This window comes from Toxotes jaculatrix, chromosome 11, assembly GCF_017976425.1.
Source record: "Toxotes jaculatrix isolate fToxJac2 chromosome 11, fToxJac2.pri, whole genome shotgun sequence".
In the NCBI taxonomy this organism is placed as follows: Eukaryota; Metazoa; Chordata; class Actinopteri; family Toxotidae; genus Toxotes; species Toxotes jaculatrix.
The window spans coordinates 19,234,638-19,257,513 of record NC_054404.1 but is presented as its reverse complement, the minus strand read 5'-3'; the positions used below and the strand labels follow the sequence as shown (position 1 = coordinate 19,257,513).

The window sequence follows — 22,876 nt, the reverse complement described above, 5'->3', positions numbered from 1 at the left end:
CCTTGTGACCTGAATGATGCCTGTTGACTGATTCTCTTACATGAATGTTAGAATTTGGACTGTTTTGATAATATAAAAAAAAACTGATAGCTGAAATATACTGAGGCACAGTACATGATGAAGATTTTCATTAAAGGTAAGCATATTAATGCCAATATGAATTACATATAAAAACTGTGTGAGTGAGTCCTTAATACATGAATACTAAGTTAATCAAGTGAGCAAAGTTTTTTTTTGTTTGTTTGTTTTAGATCTTTACCAACTATACAGTGTTTTTACAGTAGAAGAGGTGGTGAGGGATGTGGAATTGGGATACTGTAGCGTTTTTACCATAAAGTACCTTATAAAAACATCAAAATAATGTCAGATAAATGAATGAACTATGACATATTTATAAATAAAGATTGTTCAGCAAACATCCACGTGTGCAGCTCTGTACCATAAGTACAATCTTCAGCAAAATCTCTATTTGGAAGAAAATGAAGGTCGGTCAGTCCATGTAGTCTGTAACAAAGAACTCCAAGCTTCTCTAATGATTCAAATCAACCGTAAGAGAGAAGTTCAACTCAAAGATGTGATTAAGATGTAAACAAGAACAGTACCAGCAAAATAGAACGCGAGATGCTTAAAGTCATGATTATTGCACTTAAAGTTAGTAAAATTATTCCCTCCAACGAGCGAATAGGAGACCCTCGGCCCGAGAAAGTTACATGATAGTCGTCACAAATAAAATACAGAATGAGAAGTCAGTAACTGATTAAAGGAATGTGTGTGTGTTTTTTTTTTTTTGGAAAAAGAAAATATATAAATGCATGACTCAGTACGCTATAGAGAGAAACCAGACTCCCAGATACTGTCCAGCAGCTTCTTACCGTAACTCTCTTCCAGTCTTTCTAAGAACACCCATTAATCACTCAGGCTATTGGGTAGGAGAGCAGAGTTCATCCACATCTGCAGCATAGAAGAGGCTCAGAACAAAGCTGATGCTGCCTCTGTTAAATATGTATCGTAGTTTAGGTGGCAAGTTTAAGACTTGTGCATGAGTGTAAACGCAGCACCTACAGGTTCATCTTATCAACCACTCGACCATCTTTCAGCAAACAGCACACAACCGTGCCACCGCATCTGGTAAACATGAATTTGGCTGCTTTTGCACCTTAAGAGCTTCTGGGCAGATGATGGCAGCTGTATGTGCAACAGACCTCTGTGGGTTCACAAGTGCATTCAATATAGCTAAACCTAACCTTTTGTCAAAAATGTGGATTTAATTGGACTTGAATCAATTAATGAATTTTCATATATCCTGTTTCAGTACCTAAAAATGGACTGCAACAAGTATTAGTAAAGACTCTTTAAAACGGATTTATAGGAATGTGAAACAAAGAGGGCGAAAAACCTGCATGAACTAAAGTAACCCAAAAATTAAAAAAAAAACCTATAAAAGCTACATCCATCGAATAAAATTGTTCTAAAGTAAAGACATAAATTTGGCTTTGATCAATCCCACTTGTTCCCACTCATTTTACCATATGATACTGATACATGAGCTACTGCTAAACCTTTATTGGTAACTTTTCATCCCGTTTTTTTCTTTTACTTTTTTTTTTTTTTTTGCTTCTTACTATTTTTTACTAAGTTTACCCGCCTTCTTTTTTGGCTCGTAGGGAGTCCGGAGAATGCTCGGCGTCTCCTCCATGACACGTACAAGCAGGTTATCGATGTAGTCTTCCAGCTCCCTGATGTGGGCGTCTTTCTTTTTCACTATCTCTTTCTGCTTGATGAGTTCCTGCACAACTTCCTCAAAGGATAAGTTGCTATAGGCGGCCACGCTTTCCTGTGTCACCTCCTGAAAAAAATAAATAAAGAAACAAACAAAAACACGAGTAAATTCCCAATTTAACCCCAGCAGATTTTAAGGTTACAAGCACCAAAATCACCATATTGTGCATAGATATATTTTGGAAAAGCAGACTCAAACTGTTGAAGGTTCATGTCAGAATCCGATAACAGAGGCAGAAGTAAAGCTACCCTTTAAGTTCGCTCACAATGCGACAGAGAAAATAAACTAATTAGAAGTGTAAACCTAATGTGACAAACTGTCATGTGTTTATCTCTTGTTCTCCGTTGCTAATAAAAGCTAAATGAAAGTTGTTAAGATGAGACTGTTCTCCAGGGATTTAGCACTGGCGCGTCACTGAAGTCTATGGCAGATGTTATGATCTAATGCCGTCTAACAGTGTTTGTAACAAATCATGAGCAGTTTATCTGCACTAATGGGACTTGACTTTGGCACTACAGCAATCGGCTCACATCCTGAAATAAAAATTTCTTCTCCTTTTCTTTAGTTTTAAGTATGTAAAAGTATAACCTCTCTAACTAGAGAGGGTTGAGGCAAAAACTCTTGCAAAGCTGCCAGTACTTCACAAAAAAGCCCCCCCCCCCCCAAAAAAAAAAAAAGGAATCTTTGTTTTGAGGGGGAAATGCCAGGCTGCATATTTCTGCAATTAAAGGTCAGGCTAATAAATACCAAAATAAGGATGCAACCCAAGCCCAGATTGCTCTTTGAGGACAATCTATTTGGACAGAGCAGTGTGGTACGGTATGTGCAGATCATATTGCGCGGGTACGAGAGGAGCTGTAATCGTTTTTAATGAGGGACCACTTTATCGCTTCAGTGCTGGGCATCCTCCCCCGAACGGATAGAGCAGCAAAGCCTTCACCCTGTTTAAAATACCACACTTATCAGCTTCCACTCCCATGCACCATTCAGGCTTCTACTGCTGGCTAAAGACAATGCAGAAAGACCTGGAGCGGGACTGCTTACCAGGTATCTTATCGCTTCTAACAGCACAGAGGCTACTGTGGGGCGAAACAAACCAAAATGAAATATTTGCCACAGAGATTAAATGTCCAATGTAAGGAGGGTTTCAAGAACGGAGCTCAGTAACCTATTCCTCACACACAAACACAAAAAAAAGGCATCACACTGAAAGATAGTGCACTTAAGCCATCTGAGAGGCAAAAAGAGAGCTGACAGCCATATGGAAGTGGCTGTTGGTCTCACATACAAGCATGTGTGCATGCACACACGCTCTCTCTCTCTCTGTCACATACATATACACACACAGCAGAATAATCAGGAGCTTTAGTCGCTGGTGACAAAGGCCTGGAAATGACCATGAACTGGCAAAGTAATGATGACCATTTTTCTGCGATCAGTAGTGAGGAGAAGATAAGGCGCACACTTGGCATTCTCCAGTTGTGTCATTACAGTTTCTAATGAGCTCAGCTTTGAGAATCTAAAAGCTCAGTCCTTTGAAATCTCTCACTGCCCTCCCTCCCCCCTGCATGTGGTTAATTAGGGCCTTGAAGCGGAGGAAATGGGAGCTGCCATTTCTGCAAGGCACTGCGGCATGCACAGGGGGAACGTGTGGATACCGACAGCCCTCAACACCCACAAAGAAAGGTGAGGAAAGCCATTATCAGCATTCTCTTTCTCATTTAGGCATCACTTAAGCTACTGCTCCCACTTCTCCCTTGTAAATACCAATTTTGCTGTGTAATAGTCTGCAAAATTCAGCTTTTTTTTTTATATTGGAAATCCAAGACGAATTTAAAGAAAATACAAACTACAAAGGCTAAAAGGTCAAGTACAAATTATGTAATAATCATTAAAAAGAAAAACAAATCACGTTTCTTTGCCTTCTCTCAACCAAAAAAAAAAAACCCCTCCAATTACAGAATCAGTGCAACACACCATTATGACTGACCTTATAGACTGAAATTTCACACCACTTCAAATTATGATCGGATCAGACATGATGACCGATGTGTGCAGCTGCTAATTAGTTGAATGGCACATCTGAATTTTCAGAGGCCTCAGAGATCAGTGTCACCAGCTGCTATGTCAAATGAAACTTAAAAGTTCTCAATTAAAAATCTGCACAACACCAAACAGGAAGCAGTGACACAGTTGCAACTGTTCAGGTCATTTCTCCTCTTTTTTTTCCTCCATCTCAGTCATTGTCAGATAAAACTGACAATGTGCAACAATATCACGAGACGATTGTGCTGCCTCCCTTACATTTTTCTTGCCATAGATGTCTGTCTTCTTCTTCTTCTGGCCAAAGGTGATGTCTTCCTTTCCTGTCAACTTCTTATCACTGCAAAGCAATCACATAGAAAGTCAGCATTCAAATGAAGGCACTGCATTATATATTTTGTGTATAATTAACAACATTCTACTGACACAGAGGCTCTGATGCAAATTGGATATTTAAGAGAATATGGTGACTGACAGTGATGAAAGAAAATATGTATTATGGCATTTTTTTTGCTGCATTAAGTTCATCAATAAATATTACACTTTGAACCACCTTTTCATGTCCGTGCACCACATTATAAATGACCACTGAGCTACTGCATGACAAAGGCAGCAGTAAAGATGATGGACTAGTGCCTACAGAGATAAGTGGTTAATTGGGTGGTCTATCTCTGCAGAGGATCTCATTACTATAGCTCAGAGGGCTCTGTTATCAAGCCCAGGCTCTCTAAAGAGCCACTAATGACACCTTCCACTCTGATAAACCAGAACTTAGCCACAGTGCTCACCAACTCTTCATGTAACACAGGAAATAGATGTAACCGGCTCTGTGGAAATACTTGAACAACAATACTTGACAACAGAAAAAGAGAGGAGGGAGGTGTATCAAGATAGTAGATTTTAATCAACAAGGTATTCGAAACTTCACGAGAATGCAGTAACCAATATCCTGTAGTACAGTGGCTGTCCCATGGGGTAGCAAGCTCACGTTTTGGGATTGTGCGATATTTATGGAGCATATCACAACTGTATGAGGAACATACAGTAGTGATATGCTACAAATGTATAAGAACTGCTGCTACACCCATGTGGATAGTGGCTAAATTTAAGGCATGGATATTTAAGGCAGTGATATTTCAGTGGAACATGTTAGGTGCATAGTTCTGTTCCTTAGTCCCATACATACTGCATACAATACACCATCAAACCAAAACCTGGCAGCATGGATGTGAGATGTAGAAAAAGGAAAAACATCTTTAAATACACAAGCATTTACTGTACATTTACATTAACCACACAGAGGGACATTTACAGAAGTTGCTCGTTCAGGGGAAGTACTCTGGACTCAAAACAGGAGGGATAAATGAGGAATTGCACCTTAAGTCATTTTTGTAGTGTCTCTGGATATTTGTTCTCAAAGAGCAGATGTATTTGAGAAAAACTGGAAATTTAGATGAGAGGTTGAAGAGATTTGAGTATGCTGCATTTTGAAAAATTAGATTGAAAGAGCAAAAGTTCAGAATAATCTGTTCATTTGTGTTGACAAATGTATATTCAACTTTCTTACCCAGTGATGGGTCAGGATTGTATTTGCTAAATTATATATTATCTCAAAAGGAGGCTGTAAATTTCTGTATTTACTAAGAGTAACAGTGGTATATTATTAAAATATATATTTTTAAATGGTGTTTATGTATTTGGTATCTGTGGTGATTTATGGATCAAATGAGTGATCACTGGGCTATTTATAAGGAAACCAGAAAAAAAGGGGGAACTACCTGGCTTTGTAGTTTGAGCTGAACGGGTTAGTGTCTGCTTGTGAGTCTCCGCTAAATGGGTTGGGGGAACGCAGGTCTCCAGAGCTGCCCGATCGCCCCCCGTTGCTGGTCTTGCGGCCTTCCTTCTTTCCTGTCACGCGTTCCAATAGGCTGACCTTCTCCTTTTTCTCCTTCCGCTCTGTGCGGTCCCACAGCTGCCCGTGCTCCCCCTCAAATGGGTTGCGGTTGCGTGGGAGCGTGGCATACTTCTGTGGCAGGGTGTCACTGATATCAGTGAAAGGGTCACTGTGTGCCTCACCGTCCTGATAGCCTGGCACCTCGCTCTGGGAACGCCTGTGAGGTCCACCTGTACTCCCTGAAGAGGCACCAAAAGCATTACATCAATGTATGATGGAGTTGTGATAAAAAAAAAATATCTAGGGGAAGAATATGGGATCATTTGTGACAGACCTTGGGTGATCTGATCAGGCTTTTTTAGGGCCAGAACAATCACTGATTTAATGTTCATGAACACTTTTGACAGTTTTACAGAGTTAAAAGAACATGTAAAGATCCCCACTTGGTTTTGTGCCTAAGTGTTTACTCATGTTACTTTCCAAGCTGGCCCGCTGACTCTTCCAACTAATTCCACACCACAAAAGAAACATTTCATTGGGAGCAGTAATTCGGAACAGCTTGTTATATTATTTATACCCTCTAAATGTGCAATTGCATGACTCCTACCTTCAGAACTTTGAACACTTGCCCCTTTCCTGCATAACAATCTGAACGTTCACGTAGTAGCTTGTAAGATAAAGTCAAAATCGTAATATTGTAACTGCCTCAGAGAACCGTGCAGTGGAGACGAGGCAATCAAGATAGAGCGGGCAGTGAACTGAGTAATGCTTATTTATTGGCGTTTGTGATTATTTGCACATTTAGAGACCAACATTTGGGTTGTTGGTAATGAATATCAGACAATTCAGATTGTTGCCTGGTTGCTAAAACAATGAATTTTACTGTTTCAAAGTGACCGTATTGTATCTGGAGGGTCTGATGGGATTGCTAATCAATACCTGACCAGAGCACTGACATCACCAGATAAAGATTTTTTTAGTGATTTTTAAAGACATTTTAGTCCACCCCACTCTTACAAGTCCTTCTGCTTTTTCGGTTGCTTGAGTACAAATGAGCAGGCCTCATACCACGATGAAAAATACTATTGTTATAACACTGCTCTGTCATATTTGTGCTTGAAAATGAGGCCTTTTATTCTTCAAACATAGCTGAAATTTTTGATCATCCTTGAAAATGAAAACATGAGAACATAGCAACCACCAGTGAACTGACTGTCAATCCCCCTACAGACACGTGCCACACAGCAATAAAAGTTTACCTGTTACACCTAACTGGCACACATAACTTACAGTGAAACAAACTGGTGGAACAAATATGAAAAATGAAATGTGCTGGTCCTCACCACTCTCTTCTATGGAGTTCATGGAGTCCAGTTTGGGCCTAAAGTGAGTGCCAATGAGATCTGACATGGAGTGGGCTGCAGAGAGTTTATGGGCCCCTGCGAGTAATGGTCTCTTGACCTTTGCTTCTGGTTGGGGTTGTTGCTCTGGGGTAAAGGACTGATGGCTGGGCTCCAGGTTGCATACAGCAGAGCGGGGCAGAATGGCGGAAGAGGTGTCACCAAAGCTGCTGTCATGTTTGCGACCCTTCATTTTGTCCTTAAGTTTGGAGAAAGGTGAGCGGGGCTTTTCCTTCATGGACAGGTCAAACATGCTGGCTGTCATGTTGTTCCTCATGAACTGGATGCTGACTTGGATGCGGCCTCGCTCTTTCCTCTTCTTTCCCGGCTTGGACTCCAAGAAATACCAGCTAAAATGAGAGTGGAGGAAGCTTAGGCTGAGCACACTCGACGAGACAATTTATAGAAAAAGAACAGGATTTATGAAAATCTTGTGAGTTGATGAGACATAATTCAGCATAATTCAGGAAGACGGGTATACAAAGTCAGAATGCAGAAAAAGTCCTTGTACTATCAAACAATATGACAAATGGAAAAAAAAATTGCCCGCATCCTTTCTAATGTGCTCTACCTACTTCTTTGTGGACACCAGTGAAAAGGCTAATTTGAGCAGACTAATCCAAAAGCTACACACAAATGCAGGGGCTTAAATCATTTGAACTTTTTCTGACACAAGTGAGAATGCAATTTATCATTCAGAGGATAAACATTATTCTTTGCAAACTGGATGTAAGAAACAGCCTGCTGCTGAATAATATAGACCATTTCAGGCTGCTTTTGAGCTTCTATTTGTTTAACCTCTCTGCTTTTTCAACTGGAAGTAATGGGATTTATGTCTTCACTCGGAGCAAAATGAAGTGGCATTTGCTCAAATCTGGCCTTTGTTCAGAAATGCAACAACAAGCAATTGTGAAAATGCAAAGCCATGTCGCAGGGCAACTCAACACTTCATATATGCTAATGATACATATTCTCTATGTTATAGGGCTTGTTATAATCTCCTATAGGAGACCAGAATCAAGATGAAATAACTATGAGTCAAGGTAAATCTGAGAAATGTGGATGTGTTCTAAATTTTAGTCTGCACACTCTCCCACCTCCATTTGGTGCAGTTTAATCAATATAATAATTTTTTCAATCTTTGAACCCTTGAACTGAAAATATATTTGCATGGTTATATTTGTTCTAATATGATTATTACTATTACTTCCTGGATTTAAATAGAGATTTGTAGTATCCCTTGAATTCCAGCATGGAATATCAGTTATCGGTTCACTCAAAAAAAAGTGTTGGTATTGGCTTTTTAAAAAGCGCAGCTGTTGAACGCTATTCTAAACCGTCTAGCTCGTGGCCCGGGAGCCCAGTCATGAAAGGCCTTGCTGGGTCTAATTCCCAGGCTGCGCGCTGTGCTCAGTCTGATCAGCAGCCACAGCATGCCGCTGCCGTGGGGCCGGGGCTGCACCTCACGTGTGTCTCAAGGCCAAGATAAACCTCCATGTGCTTGGAACCACAATCCTCCCACTCGGGCCCGGACCGCTGGGAAACTCCTCACAATCAACAAACACAGGTGTGCGATAATTATGGGCTGCCTACTCAGATATCAAGACGGGCTTTCCTCCCCAATATGTCAGTTCAAAAACATTGCGGATGGGCCACAGTGAACACAGACCCACTGTGGAGTGTGGATATAGCATCGAGGGTCCCGGCATCATTGTCAAGTATGCCTGCAGTGTGGGATTAGACCGACAAGAAACGCGGGTATATCCACTACAGAACCACTGAAAAAGTGCACTGCCTTGAGGTGCATCGGCTCAGGCACCTAAAACAAATAAAACCCATCCACACTGATTATAAAATATTGTGATTCTCCCAGCTGATGGGCAAAGAGGAAGTGTGCTAACGTCTTTCCATACTGAAATGTGCAGTGAGCTAATTAGCACCAGATCCAGTTTGGTTGCTCTGTTTCTGTTTGCTTAAGCAACGTGTGTGTGTTGGACCTGTATAGGTCAACACGCCCAAGTTTAGTTAAGTTGAATACTGCCTCTTCAAGAGGTGATGGTACAGTATGTTGGTTTGGCTTACATTTATTCATTGTCATCATTCTCTATCTGCTCAAGCCTTTTGTACAGTAATTTCACAAGGGGACAAACCTTCTTCAAGCATGCCTTGGACATAAGACAGATAATCAGTGTGGACAAGTCACCTGTTTATGAAAGGTCTGACTCAGTCAGACAGACACCCACTACTGTTGGCAACTTAAGAGTTTCCACCTCATTTGACTTTGTATTCTTTCTGGACTCAGGAAAATAGTCAAGTGCATCCAGAGAAAAGCAAAACATGAGGAGAACAAGTGAACTCTGAATCTGCCAAAATAAGAATCAGTCCATTTACAACTTTGAAAACAACACTGCATGCATAGGAGTGACTAACAGGACATGTTAGGCCAGCTCCACTAGTTTCAATTAGACCAACTGGCGCTCACCATGTCAGTGATTAAGATAAAAATAAATCTCTCAACAATGTAGGCAAATTCATTGCTAAGCCTCAAACAATAGAGGGTTAACAAGATGGAAAAAAAATCAAGCTCAACCAATCTGTGGTGAATGTACTACCTCATCTGTGTGTTGAAGAGTTCAAAGTTGACAAAGAAACAAATCTGGTGTTTCTGTTACACCAGTTCACCTACTCAACTACAAACAGTTTAATTTCTGCTCCTTAAATTAAAACAGATCTATCTAATAAAATGTATTTATAAAACAACTGCATAAAGTGAATAAAGGACAATGCAATGGTATTTAAGTCATGTGTTATGTCATCAACCTAATTGAAAACAGAGTACAGAATATAACGCGTATGACTCAACACACTGTCATTAGGTCCACATATGCAGCTTAATATGGAAATAACACATGTGACATGTGTGCGAATGCGACAATGGGTAACAACTAATATATCCCATGCTGTAATCCACTTATGACTGGAATAGTTCTGAAAATATTTTCCACTTCCTCTCCAAAGTCTGTTCCTCTACCAACAGCACATTGATACGTGACTGTGAGCTGGAGCTGAACTTTACTTGAAAGCTATAAAAGTCTTACATGCAAAAGAGCTCAAAAACTGTACACGAGATGAGACTGATGAGTATGAAGTGTACTATATTAAAAGATTCATGATTCAAACAAGACAACTCAAGTTAGTGGCATTCAAATACAGCACACAAGTCCCAGTGCCCAGATTTCAATTACTATACAGACTAATGTGACAGCTCACTCACTTGATATTTAGTGGGTGTTATATTGTAAACTACTTGCATTGCAACGACTGTACAGATAAGAGATGATTAATGGTAGCACACTTGTTGCGTTAAATTTATTTTTTCCTTTTTCACTGATTGATTTAATGCTGCCCTGATACGATTATCAAGGCAGCATACTTGTTTTGGTAATATTTTGGCATATTTCCAAAGAAAGACGGTTGGTGTAAACGAAACAGTGAAAAGATTTATGGTGAGAATTCTGCAGCAGACATTCATTTATCTTCTTATTTTGAATTGGTGGTTTGTTGTGAAATTATGTGCCTTGGGGTGTGTACAGTAAATGATACTTACTCAGTTTTCTTTCGCTCCTTGTTATCAAAGATTTCATTGAGGTTGATGGACCTCTGACCCAGGAACTTGTCCATCCCTACCAAGGATCGATGCATCACTATAAGGCAGAGTTCATATACTTCCGGGTTGCCCTCCAGAAGCAGACCAGGTAATTCAAAGGAGGCCTCCTCTCTCCAGACAGGATTGAGTGTTTTCTCTGCCACTGACGTCGAGTACTTTTCCTTGCCCAGCTGAATGATGGTGTAGGCATCATTGGTGCCATTTTTGCCCTTGGGCTGTAAACTGTTTGCTTGAAGAACAGTGGCTTGGACATGGGTTGGAAACCACTTTTGAGACTGCTCACCTAGTGACATTTTCGGCACTGGTTATTAACTGAGAGCCATTCAAAACAAACTAAATGATAATCTGTGTAGTTAGTTTTTTTAGTGGGTGTGATGTGCAAAAAGCAAGAGTCATGATTCACTATAGTTTGCTGTGCATGTTAGTGTGGTTTGTGCCTACAATAGCAATCATTACAAGCAATGACAAGTCTGACAAACTGAGCAAGCCTCATCTTCTGTCAAATCACAGATGTCCAAGCCACTGGTGAGTCATCTGTAAGAACATGGAGAGAAACAGAAGAGCATCAGTATCTTCCCAGAACCATGACATGACTCATGTGGGTGCACAGGGAGCATTGATTTTAAGCCAGCTAATGACTTCAGCCAGTTCTGATGACAGTCACTTGAACCAACATGTGATTTTGAAGTATTTGTAGGAAATATGATGATTAAAACACAAATTAGATTTTGTTACACAATTTTGCACAGTATCTATAAAAAACTCTGTCTCCCTAAGCCAGAGTATTAAGACAGAAACAGAGGATCTCATCCTGTGACACATTTTGGTGTGAGTCCACTGTCACAGAATTAGTGTCTGACTCCATGGGGTGATGGGATGATTGTTTTATCTCTAGATGACCCGTGTCTACAGTCAGCCTCTGCTTTTCAGCTTGAAGAAAAACTGGTTTTGAGTCACAAATTTAAAAAAAAATCTCGGCTGTATATTTTAGAATTGCTACAGCTACCTGAATTCTATTAAAGTGTAATTTCTCTTTGAGTGGGCATATTCCCCCATGTTTGTTAGAAAGAGCTCAGTTTTTATTCAGCTGGCTGATATTCATGCACTAAGGCGACTTACTTAGGAGGTTTAGATGAAGCTCTGCTATTGTTATTACATTCAGCCAGACTGCAGGTTAACGTTAGCAACATGCGGCTAGCTACTTAGCTAGCAAGCACACAGAGAATCACACACACACAGCTGCTTACCTCCGTGTCATCTTCGGTAACTTTGTAAGGACATTCAGCGCTTCACCTCATCAGAGACTGGCTTCACAAATACATTCATGCGACGGCTTCTGAGACAAATACTTGCTAATGTTACTTGTTACTGTTGCTATCCATTGCTATTCACTGCTGTCGGCCAGCGGCGACCTTTACTTCCTAGTCTAACGTCACTTCCTCCTCACGTCGGTTAAAAAAAACAAGGTGGTCGCACGAGCTCGCGCACAGACTCTCCCGCCCGTTAGAGCCTGTCGACAAAGGTATTGAAATGTAGATACAAAACCTAAATAACTATATACCTTAAACACCCTGATATAATTATCTCACCACCAATTTCTGCTTTTTTTCATACTTACGTAAATATTTACGTTTGCATAAAAAAATGCGTAAATATAAACGAAAAGACTCAACATGAAAAAAGGACAAATGACGTATTCTACTGTCGGTTTTGAGTTTTGGAGTAAGCAGTAATGAGTAGCTATTTGGATTATTTCAGCTAACATTCTCACTTCTGTAAGATATGTACATGCGTGTGTGTGCGTGCCTGAGTGTGTGTGTGTGCTCTAGGGTGCATTTTACTTGAGAGGTAAATCATACAAACATGGGAAGTGCTTTTGTCTCATGAGTGGGACATGGAGGTGCAGATAAGGGGTTCACTTGAATGAACACAGACATGCTTGTCACCCCACTTGACAAGTGCATCTTAACCAAACACACCTGCCTATGTTGGTTTTTATCGTTCTGCAGCAACCAGTGCAGTATGTACACACCACTGGCCTGAGGCTCCGGCTGGGCCATCCATCAAACTGAGATTATTGCACTTATCTAGAGTACATCTCTGAATGAAATGCTAAGGCTTAGTGAAATATTAGGCTGTACAAAAATGTGAGTCAGATAGCATTTAATACATTTGTGGATCTCACCCTCATGTTGTGCATTTACGGCTGGTATAAACACTAGGTGAATATTACAGTATAATGTCACTTGTATCTGTAAAAAGGAGGGAGATTTGGAGAAACCAAATAAAAATCAACATACATCTTTATTATATATATATTATACTATTTTATATATATATATATATATATTACAATATACATTCATGCAAATAATTACATATGTATAAGCATTCCCCATATTCATACATAGTTTTATGGCAGTATTTGATTTTTATATATTTCTGACATCAATGTGATGTCAATGTCATGTACTTGAAGAGGATTTTCTATGTTATTTTTTCATTGATATAGCAATAGAAAGTTACATCTACTGTGAGGGATCACTTTATCCAAATCACCCACTCCTACCAGTATTTAAAGCAAAGTTCTGTGAGAATCTCCAAAATTTAGCTGCACCGTGTGAGTTTGCAATGACTGACCCACCAGTGGGTGAAAATACAATTGCAAGAAAACATCTTTAATCAATCTTTGAAGAAAAGCAAAGCCCCAAAGATAGTAATAAGTCAATTTAGTTTTGTTTACAGTTGAAGGCAAGATCTGATAAGTCTTCCAACCTAACAATGGAATATGCTTTAACTGCATGTATTCACTGTAAGTATGTAAAATATAGATATTCACACTGCACAGCTCCTGCTTGGCTTCCAAGTGTTTGTGATTTATTCAGTCCCATCACTACTCACATTCCTTTTCAGGAATATTTTATTATCTGTTGTGGTTAGCAGTGTCAGGTTGAACTGAATGAAATAACGACCAGAGGCATGCGTATACACCACCAGGGTCATGACACTCTTTCTTAATTTGACAATAAGTCAAACACTTTCATATATTACCCTCTGTAGGAACATAATACCACTGTACTACTCCTTTGTGAGATAAAACATGAAAGACACTGCATTCCAACATCACCAATATCCTTTTATTACTCTCCTCTTGTGGAGAATACTTTGGTGCATTTAAAAACAAAACATCACGCTATAAATTAGAGTAGTAACGTAAGCACCCGGTCTACTTTCTGAGGGAAATATGCTGAAGGTCATAAACTGTCCAACATGTAAGTGAACCTGCCTGCATGGCCTGGTCCACATGTTGAACCATATTAGCTGTGGCCCCTAACAGCCGCCATCCACTCCGTGCACATGGTTCTGGTTTAGTCCCCTTTCTTCAACACTATAGGTTGTATTACATTTATTAAACACTTTAAAAAATCTCTGGCTGCAAGATTGTTCATCTGTTTAGGACAAGAGAAAATATATGAAAGAGGCATGAGGCGCAGCAGGGAGAAGGGAAACAGTTGTGATGTCAGTGCTGGTCTTAATGTGGTGCAGGTCTAAGTTCTGGACGGATGACTGATTTAAAAGGTATAGCTTTTAGCCGAGTGAACAGTTAGATCACAGATGAATTTTAATAAAAAAAGAAGGAGAAAGGCACACAAATCACCTCTGCTTTGCTCTCAGGAATGTTTTTGTGCACGGCTTTGATATATAGGTGCAGATGTGCGACTACAGCGTGACGAGCAGAGCTAAAAAGGGGCTGCTAAGCTGGGGCAACATGTCAGCCCGGTTACTCCCTAAAGGCTGTGATTTCTACCTTGTAACCTCAAACTGAGTGAAAATAACACTAGAAAAACTACAACGTACACAACTCACTGGTCAATGAGCTCTGTGTGTGCTTGTTGTTTAGTGAACTAATGATTTCAAAACAAAAAAAAACAAGTGAAAAATAGGAACATCAAGAAGAGCAACAGGAAAAACAAAACCTACTGCTTTGGCTAACAATAAGTTTAGTTGGGGAATTTCTCATCAGATCCCAAAAAACCTGTGAATAAATAAAGTACATCAACACATAAGCAAATCTCACTTACAAGATCTAATTTATTCTGAATCCAACCATCCAATTAGCACGGCTTTGTTTGTGCAGGAGGTGTTTCTTCCTGCATGTCAGTCATTCTGTGTGCACAGCGCTCTACTCTGTTACCAATAATCACACAAGATGTCCTCTTGCTTCATTTACCATACTTAGCATGGTTCTGCCACTCAGCAAAACTGTGCCATATTCCTTTTCTTTTTTTTTTAATCCAGTCATTTATTAAAACTCATCTGTGATCTAACTGTTCACCACAAGAATTGTGTTGGGTTTTTGGGGGCTTTTTCCACTTTTCTGTGATTTTCTTGGACTTTAGGTACAGCTGAGGAGTGGACAGTGTTTAGTTTGTGACCTCCAGCCTGCGTTGTTGTGATTGTGACAAGGGTCAAAACCTCAAAGCGTGATCCTGTGGACTACTGGGACTATGGACTACTGGGAATTTGATTGGTTTGGAAAAAGTTGTTACCACAAGTGAAGGAATTAGAGATCTCACTGTACTATCTTGTTCAGGAGTGAGGCTAAGGTGGAGCTTGAGATCCTAGACTGTCACGGTGAAGACATGAAGTGGTCAAATCTACGCACCAGCCCTCAGTTAGTGACTGAAAAAACAAGATCACAGACACAAACTGCTAAGATAATCACCCTTAGGGACAGGGTGAAGGAGCTCTGAATGGAACCTGTGCTCCTTCACATCTGCTCTTTGAATTCTGCGGCACACAAGGCTCTGTAGGTGTGTACTTGTTTTTTCTGTAATCGTTACATGTGTTGAACTTTGTGGTAATAATGTTATATGGTGATGGTGCAGTGTTTAATGAGTTACCTTAATAATTCTGATCATTTGTAAATGTGCAGAGGAGAAAACAGAAGCCAAGCACTAATTGTTCAAAGAAGTTTATGAGACAGAGATATACAGATAGGAGCCTGTGTCCCTGCAGGCCTTTAAATTAGTGCATTCTTACATGCACAGTTTAATGTCAGCAGCACACTCTGGGGTCAGGTTTAGTGGGGCAGGGGAACAGGTGTTCGTCCTGTATCAGTATGAAAAGACTCTACCCAGGCCAGAGGAAGCACCCACATGTGTATGCCCCGCAGTCAGCCCTGTACAGGATGAAATAATTCATCAGAGCTGTTCAGAAGAGACGTTGTGAGACAAAGTTCAGAGGCATGCTAATGACAAGAGCATGTTCGCAGAGAAAAGGAAAACTGTCAGCCCTGAATGAATTGGGAACGGCAGAACAGAGGTTAGGCCATTTCAAACTCCTTATATCTTTGTATAATCCATGTAAAGGGCTTGCAAATGTCCAAAAGAAATTGGTGGTTTTGTAGCACATGGTGCATGCATTATGTTGTGCTCTCTTGGCTTGTGTGAATTTCTTCAGTCTACTTCTACGACAGTGCAGCCTGTTGGATGTAAAACTGGAGAAAGTATGTTGCTTATTTGTAATCACTGTCAATGTTATTTTATCAATTGAAACTGTAACATATGGAGTACATTATTTTGTAAAAGCCCTGCTGCTGAAGATGGAATTTTTCATGGCCAAAATCAAAATGCAACTGGAATTATTGAAAGTAATTTAAAGTAATGAATGTAAAACATGCTCTAAATGAGTTTCTCCAGATTACCATTTTCCTAGGAAGCTGGAATGTATAGTGTAGTGGTATTTGCATAGCCAATAGGATAAACAGTATATATCTTAACTGTAACAAGAAGTGAAACATTTAAATGTAAAACAAATACTGCATTTGGAGAGACTGCGCATTAAAAACACAAAAATATGAAGTAGTATTACCTTAGCCCTACAGAAAAAAAATGAGTGGGATGTATCATTACGTTTACCAGTCTTCAAAGCTAGGAGCAGAATGGAATCAGCTTATTACCAGTTTCTACAAGGATCAACATCCCACACAGCTACTCAGTCTGCACAGTTTTGTAGCAATTTGCCTATATTAAGTATCAAATTAACATTTTCTTCTACACACAGAAACACATTCAACACAACGCAGCAAAGTCAGAAATTTCAAAGTGGTCGACAATCATGCAGATTTTCTTTACAAGGATAAATTGTAGCAGATTTTCCGAGCTCACCAAATTTTGTGAAACTACACAGACTTAATATGTGCATGTGTCTACAAAATCTGATCGCAATTGAACTACGAATGAAACACAAATAGTAGTTTATGTCAAATAGGCCATGTATTAGCAACCAGTGACAGTGTGACACATTAAAAAGCATGTGAAAACCTATTTAGGGGGCTCATCCAAAAAATGTCATGTAAGAAATTAGTTGAATATTGGATTAAATTTGTAGGAACGTGTCCTGCTATGTGTTTGTATTAAAAGCTGCAACGTAAAAACCACCTACCACCTTTCCAGATGTGGATAAGATAGAGATAAAGATGTGCAATAATAACAGTCCAGCTTAAAAGTTAATCAAATTAGTAAAATTTACACAGAATCCCATACAAAATGAATGCACTGCTTTTAAAGAGCAGCGAACATGTTTGATGTCTGATCGATTAAATACTTAAATAAGATTGCGCACAGACTGAGTGCAGCTAGAAGTCACTGTAAATGTGTACTTGCTGTGCTATAAGTGCTCTAAAACAAACCAAGCTGTATCATCTATATTTAGTGGAAGGTATTTATCTTAATAAATGTTTCTGTAGGTAATAAATAAAAATCCACTGGCAATGACATCCTGTGAAATATCAATGTTATTGGATTGGATCATCCATCTGTCACTAAACACAGTCCATGCAAAAGGGTCACGGTGTACCTGCATGAAGAATCTACCTGAGTCGTGTGAATAATAGATGGATTATTTTAGTGTTTTTGTTTTTACCCTGAGCCAATCTCCCTAAAACTTTTCTTAGGTATTGTGTTTATGTGTACAGCATGCAGTGAGGCTCACACAGAGAAACTGCAGGTGCATAATTACATCGTAACAGCTTAAACAAATAGCGGCAAAAAGCAGCAATATTGCCCTAAATGTTTCCTTGGTGGTGTAATGTCAAGAAGGTCATGACTGAAAAGATAACGTTGCTCCGTCTTTGGGTAACAAACACCCAAATGGATGACCTTTGTATTCACTCAGCTAAAGGCCAAGAAAGTGTGAGCATCTACAACTGGAATGGCACATTTCACAGATTACACTATGGATGACTTGTCAGGTCAGATAATAGCTGTCATGATCTGCCATCATGGTTGTCAGTATCCCATAGCATTGGTGATCAAGAGTATAAAACACATTGTGCAAATTACAACTCATAGAAGAAAAAACAGAAACCTATATTTAAGACCCAAAAGATGAAAATACCAGTTTTAATGCCTGTTTTTGGGGGTTGTGTCTTACCTGTTTTGCAGCAGAATCCTGATACGAGTAGACAGTGTGTGTTATTTGGACTCACCAGTGCCTCATGAAAGTATCTGGTCATTGTTCCCTGGAGTCGTTCCGCGCTCAGGTCAGACACACTCCTGCTCTGTCATCATCCCTCTTGCTCTTCTTCTTTTCCAGGACACATCACTGACACGTTCTAATCTACACACACTACATCCTCACATGGGTTAACATGTCTTCCAGATGTTGCAATCGCAGCAGCTTTAGCATGTTCACCTGCGCATTCATCTGCTGTTTGTTTCTGTTCATTTATTTTATCAACTGTCAGTAGGAAAGTGTATTTTAATTGACATAAGCCCTCATACTTCTGTGAGGTGATGGCATATTGATAATTGGGAAATCATTTTTACATTGTCACTGTGACAACAAAGGTCAAGGCCTATGATGGAGAGATGCTGAAGAACTGTCTAATTTTTTGGTAACAAAAGGTTACCCAGATGACATTAAGCAGAGCTGACATCTCTGATTGGCAATTTGAGGCTCATGACCTTTTGTGCCTGTACTGTACTGTGATTTCTTGATATTGCCATGACTGGTTTTAGTATGTGTAAGAGTTTTTAAGCATTAAGTTGTGCAAGACATTTCTATTCAAGTCAGCCGAGGTGTGTGATTCACATCGGCTGCCTCACTGCTCCCACACAGCCACGGTTACCGTAGCAGCCGTAAGAAAGGAAGGGCACCAATGTCTTTCATGCCGTTGCTGCTTTTCTTACACAGTCACACAAATACACACGATACCTGTTAAAAGAGTTAATCGATATGCTCAGCAGTGCAAGAGTCGTCATCAAAAATTCCAGCTTGGCTCCGCTGGGACCATTGATAATGAGTGAAACAAAATCCTCAGTCCGCATATGGTGATGGCACACCTGACTGTTAATCCCTTAAATTTGAATTGATTCTGATAACAACGCTGTGCCCTCTAAGCCTTTCCATCTGTTTGTAAATAGTTATCCATTTTCAATTATGAATATGTTAAAAACCTCATTCTAATGCCTGCAAAAAAAAAGTCACATTCAAACATGGCTTTTGCTGCAAATATGCTATTTTCCAGTAGAAAGGCCAATTTGATGCTCATCATGTGCCCTGGTGTACCTAAGAGCTGTTTAAAGAACATCAATGCAAAGAGGGATTAAATATTCCTGTATTTTGCTAATCATTTATGAAATGCATAATTATCTCAGCCGCTTGTTGAGTGGATTAGGAATCATTGATTCTCCCTCTCCCTCTCCCTCTCTCTCTCTCTCTCCCTCTCTCTCTCAGTGTATATATAGTTTCTACCTAACCCTTTCAAACTCCCCAGTAGAAATATTCTGGATAATACGTACGTATATAGTTGGCAGAGCTGCACTCTGGTTCATATTTCATGCAATGTGAATGACTAATCCATGAAATGTGTGGGTGGGATGATTAACACAGACACCAGCACTGAAAATATGTTTGCTTTGAAACTCTGAATGTGATATGAACATGAAACTATGAATAATTGGCAGAGAATAGGAGCCTGTGTAGATTTAGAACTCAGAAACGCAGTTTATGACTAATTGTGTTAAGTGAAAATAAAGTGCACTTTTGTTCCTGGGATAATTAGCTTTTTAATGTTGCGAGGGTGATTGTGGAGGCTCTCCTGAGCTCTGCTGCTTTTGGAGTGAGCCCTCTAGCTCTCCCATGGGGTAGTAGCGCTTGTTACATGCAGCCTGCAGTCCAGAGGAGAGGAGGGAAGGCAATGCTTGTTAAGAGACCAGCATGTGCATGTACAGTAACAGTTCCTTCTGCTAGACAAAGTGTTGTTTTGGCTAAAGCTCAAGGTACATTACAATATCATTTCATTTATGAGGATTTTATTTGATATTTGATATAATCTAACTACATCAAAATTGTTCCTGCTTGTCATGCATGGTTGTTCAAGTCCCTTTTAGCTGCTTCTTTTACAGTCTTTACAAGTAAAGTTCCAAGTTCCAAGTAAATTTATAAATGCAAAATTTCAGGAGCTCCACTTCAAGATAATAGTGACAATTTTTGTCTAAAATCAAGATTTAAGTCTGAATAGAGAGGATGTGCATTCTAAAATTTCAGGGTGTTGACAAAATCAGGTAAACAACTGATAAGAAAGTACTTTAAAGAAACTAAATCATCGTTGCAAACTCTGCCACATTGCTCAGTGATATTGTTTTGAATGCCACGCAGCAGCATTTATCCGCCTTGTCTAACACTGTATTTGTAAGTTTCAGTGTTTTTCTTTGCCAGCATAGTTCATGCATAATAATTTAGAGAGTTTGGGTCAAAGATAATATGACCACTGTGGGACCTCAAAGAAACTCATATTTAAAAGTGTTTTTACTGCTCATAAATACCTGCAACTGACATTCAGCCTATGGCATTATTTCTAACTGTGATTAAGTTATTTCCAAGTCAAAGTACTCCTCCATGAAGTTTATATTTTAAGGCTCACTTCTGTCAATAAAGATAAATTGATCCAGGATGGGCATGTTAGTGCTGGATAATTAGAATCAGTTGCTGAAAATGTCTTTAAATATAACTGAAATTTATTCACGTAGAAGGAAACAATTAAAGGGATTTGAGGGAGCGGGAAATTTAGCTTCAGAAAGAGGCAAAGGAAGAGGAGGATTTAGGGAAAGGAGAGGACAAAATAGGTGGCAGTGGGGAGAGAGGGAGAGAGTAATTACTCCCTGTAAAGGCCACAAACAGAGCTCCTGCTGTCGCTGAAAAATCAAATCTGTCAGCAATTAGAAGGAGGCCAAGCAGCACTTGTCAGTGGACAATGGGGCAAGAGGAGAGGGGGTTAGCATTTATTAGAGCTGATAGAGTACCTTTATTTATCTAAACAGCAGGTTAGTTGCCCAATCTCCTCCTTTGTCACTTGTTGCTTATGTGAAAGGGGCACCACTTAATCCGAATAGTGTTCCTTGAGGCAACCAATGGGTATTATACCCGGGCCAAGAGCTGGAGAGGACTGCTTTTCAGCGTAGGGCAGAATAATCCAGGGGTTGATCTCATGCTCTTGCAATGCTTCCTTTGCTCAAAGCGCTGATCAGCATCCCTTACGTTTGAAGCTATTTATTAGAGGTTTGGCGGGGGGGGGGGGGGCACTAGTCTAAAACATGTAGTCACTATCAAAGACTTCTGCTCCTTGAAGGGGCAAAAGCCCACAGAGACCCAGGGAAGGGATTTGAGATGTGTGGGGCTTATTATCTTTTAGAGCCAACTGCAAATACAGTCCACAGTTTAAACTCAGTGGTTCTCACAGAAATATATCAGCATCATGTAAACTAGGGAAGTCTGGCCTTTGTTTGCTTAATGAAAGACTTGGAGAAATGTTATTAAATGGTGGCTCAGGGGGGATTATTTTGGAAGCAAAGGACACTTGTTAGTGAGTTGCTTAGAATGTAAACTTCTCAATTAGAGTGAGATCAATGTTTAATACTTTATAATTTGAGAGAAAAAAAATCCACAAGATCTCACCTGTGGCTCTGACACTGTAGGAAAATGTGTTAAGTTAGTTTAATAACAAAATATAATGATGCAAATATCAAAGACTACTTTAAGATTGCTTTATTCTTAGCTACCGCACACTCTTTAACAGCACACGTATAATTTCAGTTAACTACACCACTTGCCTTCATTTTTATTTATTATAACTGCTCTGTGCTATTTATTATTTATTATTTATAAATAAATACAACACACCATCTAAAGGGATGAAAAGTTTCTTGCACTTTGTAAAATTTAATGATTGCAAAACAGTTTGATGAGTGCTCTGTTTAAAGTGTTAGTACAAGCTGTGTTACACTTACGACAAATTAGTATCATAAAAAGGTACAAATTTGTTCGTGCAGTTCATTTCATCAGTATCTCTCAGGTGCAAAATGCAGAAGCTTCGCTGCAGTTTTACATCAAGCTGCAAGAATAATTTAAGTTTTGACAAAGTCAGCAACACTACGAGGAAAGAAAGAGGGTCGAGTGGCTATAAATTATTTGATAAATTAAGTTTATGGCTCTGTAAAAAAAAAAAAAAATCACACTGAAGAACTTGCAATAATAATTAAGACCAAACCGAGAATTAAACTATGTAATTTGCTGATGATGTGAATTCATTCCATTAATGACGTGTGTATATTTGTAATGTTTCTGACTCAAACTGTGGAAGTTAAGAGCTGAGGAGCATCAACTCAAGTGTGCAGTATATCTTATAATGTGCACAGTTGATAACTCTCGTGCTGACACAGGCTAATTTCCTCAAACATCCTTAACTGGAGGAGAAATTAACATCAGCTTCGCTCTGTTGTTCAATTAAAATTCAAATTGAAAATTTTATTAATAATGTTTTAACTAACTTTAAGAATAACACAAATTGGCAAAGTTTATTTGAAGTATCGTTTTGAGAGAGGAGGTTACAGTTTCTGGATAAAAGTCTAAAGTGTCTTTCTAATAATGAATATAAATATTTTTCATTTGCTCATATAGATCGTGAAATTGCCTGAAGAGCTGAGAGTCATTTCCAGCGTGTTTGGGCTGAATTACAGTCGAGTTATTACTTTACGTTGGTGATAGTTGCCTCCTCAGAAGAGCCTGGACACGCCATCTCCACATGG

At 39.4% G+C, this 22,876-nt stretch overlaps 1 protein-coding gene across 1 annotated transcript; it reads right to left on the bottom strand.

Annotated features, from left to right (window-relative positions):
• Positions 1-1,597: 1,597 nt before the first annotated feature.
• On the bottom strand, positions 1,598-12,190 carry LOC121189598 (rab11 family-interacting protein 2). The gene is made up of 6 exons (XM_041049901.1): positions 12,032-12,190; positions 10,725-11,318; positions 7,061-7,467; positions 5,602-5,956; positions 4,085-4,163; positions 1,598-1,846 (listed from the first exon to the last, which is right to left on the bottom strand). The coding sequence occupies exons 2-6, from the start codon at positions 11,075-11,077 to the stop codon at positions 1,622-1,624; spliced, it is 1,419 nt and encodes a 472-aa protein (XP_040905835.1). The 5' UTR covers positions 11,078-11,318; positions 12,032-12,190; the 3' UTR covers positions 1,598-1,621.
• Between the last annotated feature and the right edge of the window lie 10,686 nt (positions 12,191-22,876).

Excerpts from the sequence above, each read along its gene's own strand:
- LOC121189598 (XM_041049901.1), bottom strand. The coding sequence starts at position 11,077 with ATGTCACTAGGTGAGCAGTCTCAAAAGTGGTTTCCAACCCATGTCCAA. Across the intron at positions 5,957-7,060 it reads GAACTCCATAGAAGAGAGTG|GGAGTACAGGTGGACCTCAC; the intron begins GTGAGGACCAGC and ends GTGCCTCTTCAG. Across the intron at positions 1,847-4,084 it reads ACATCTATGGCAAGAAAAAT|GAGGTGACACAGGAAAGCGT; the intron begins GTAAGGGAGGCA and ends TATTTTTTTCAG.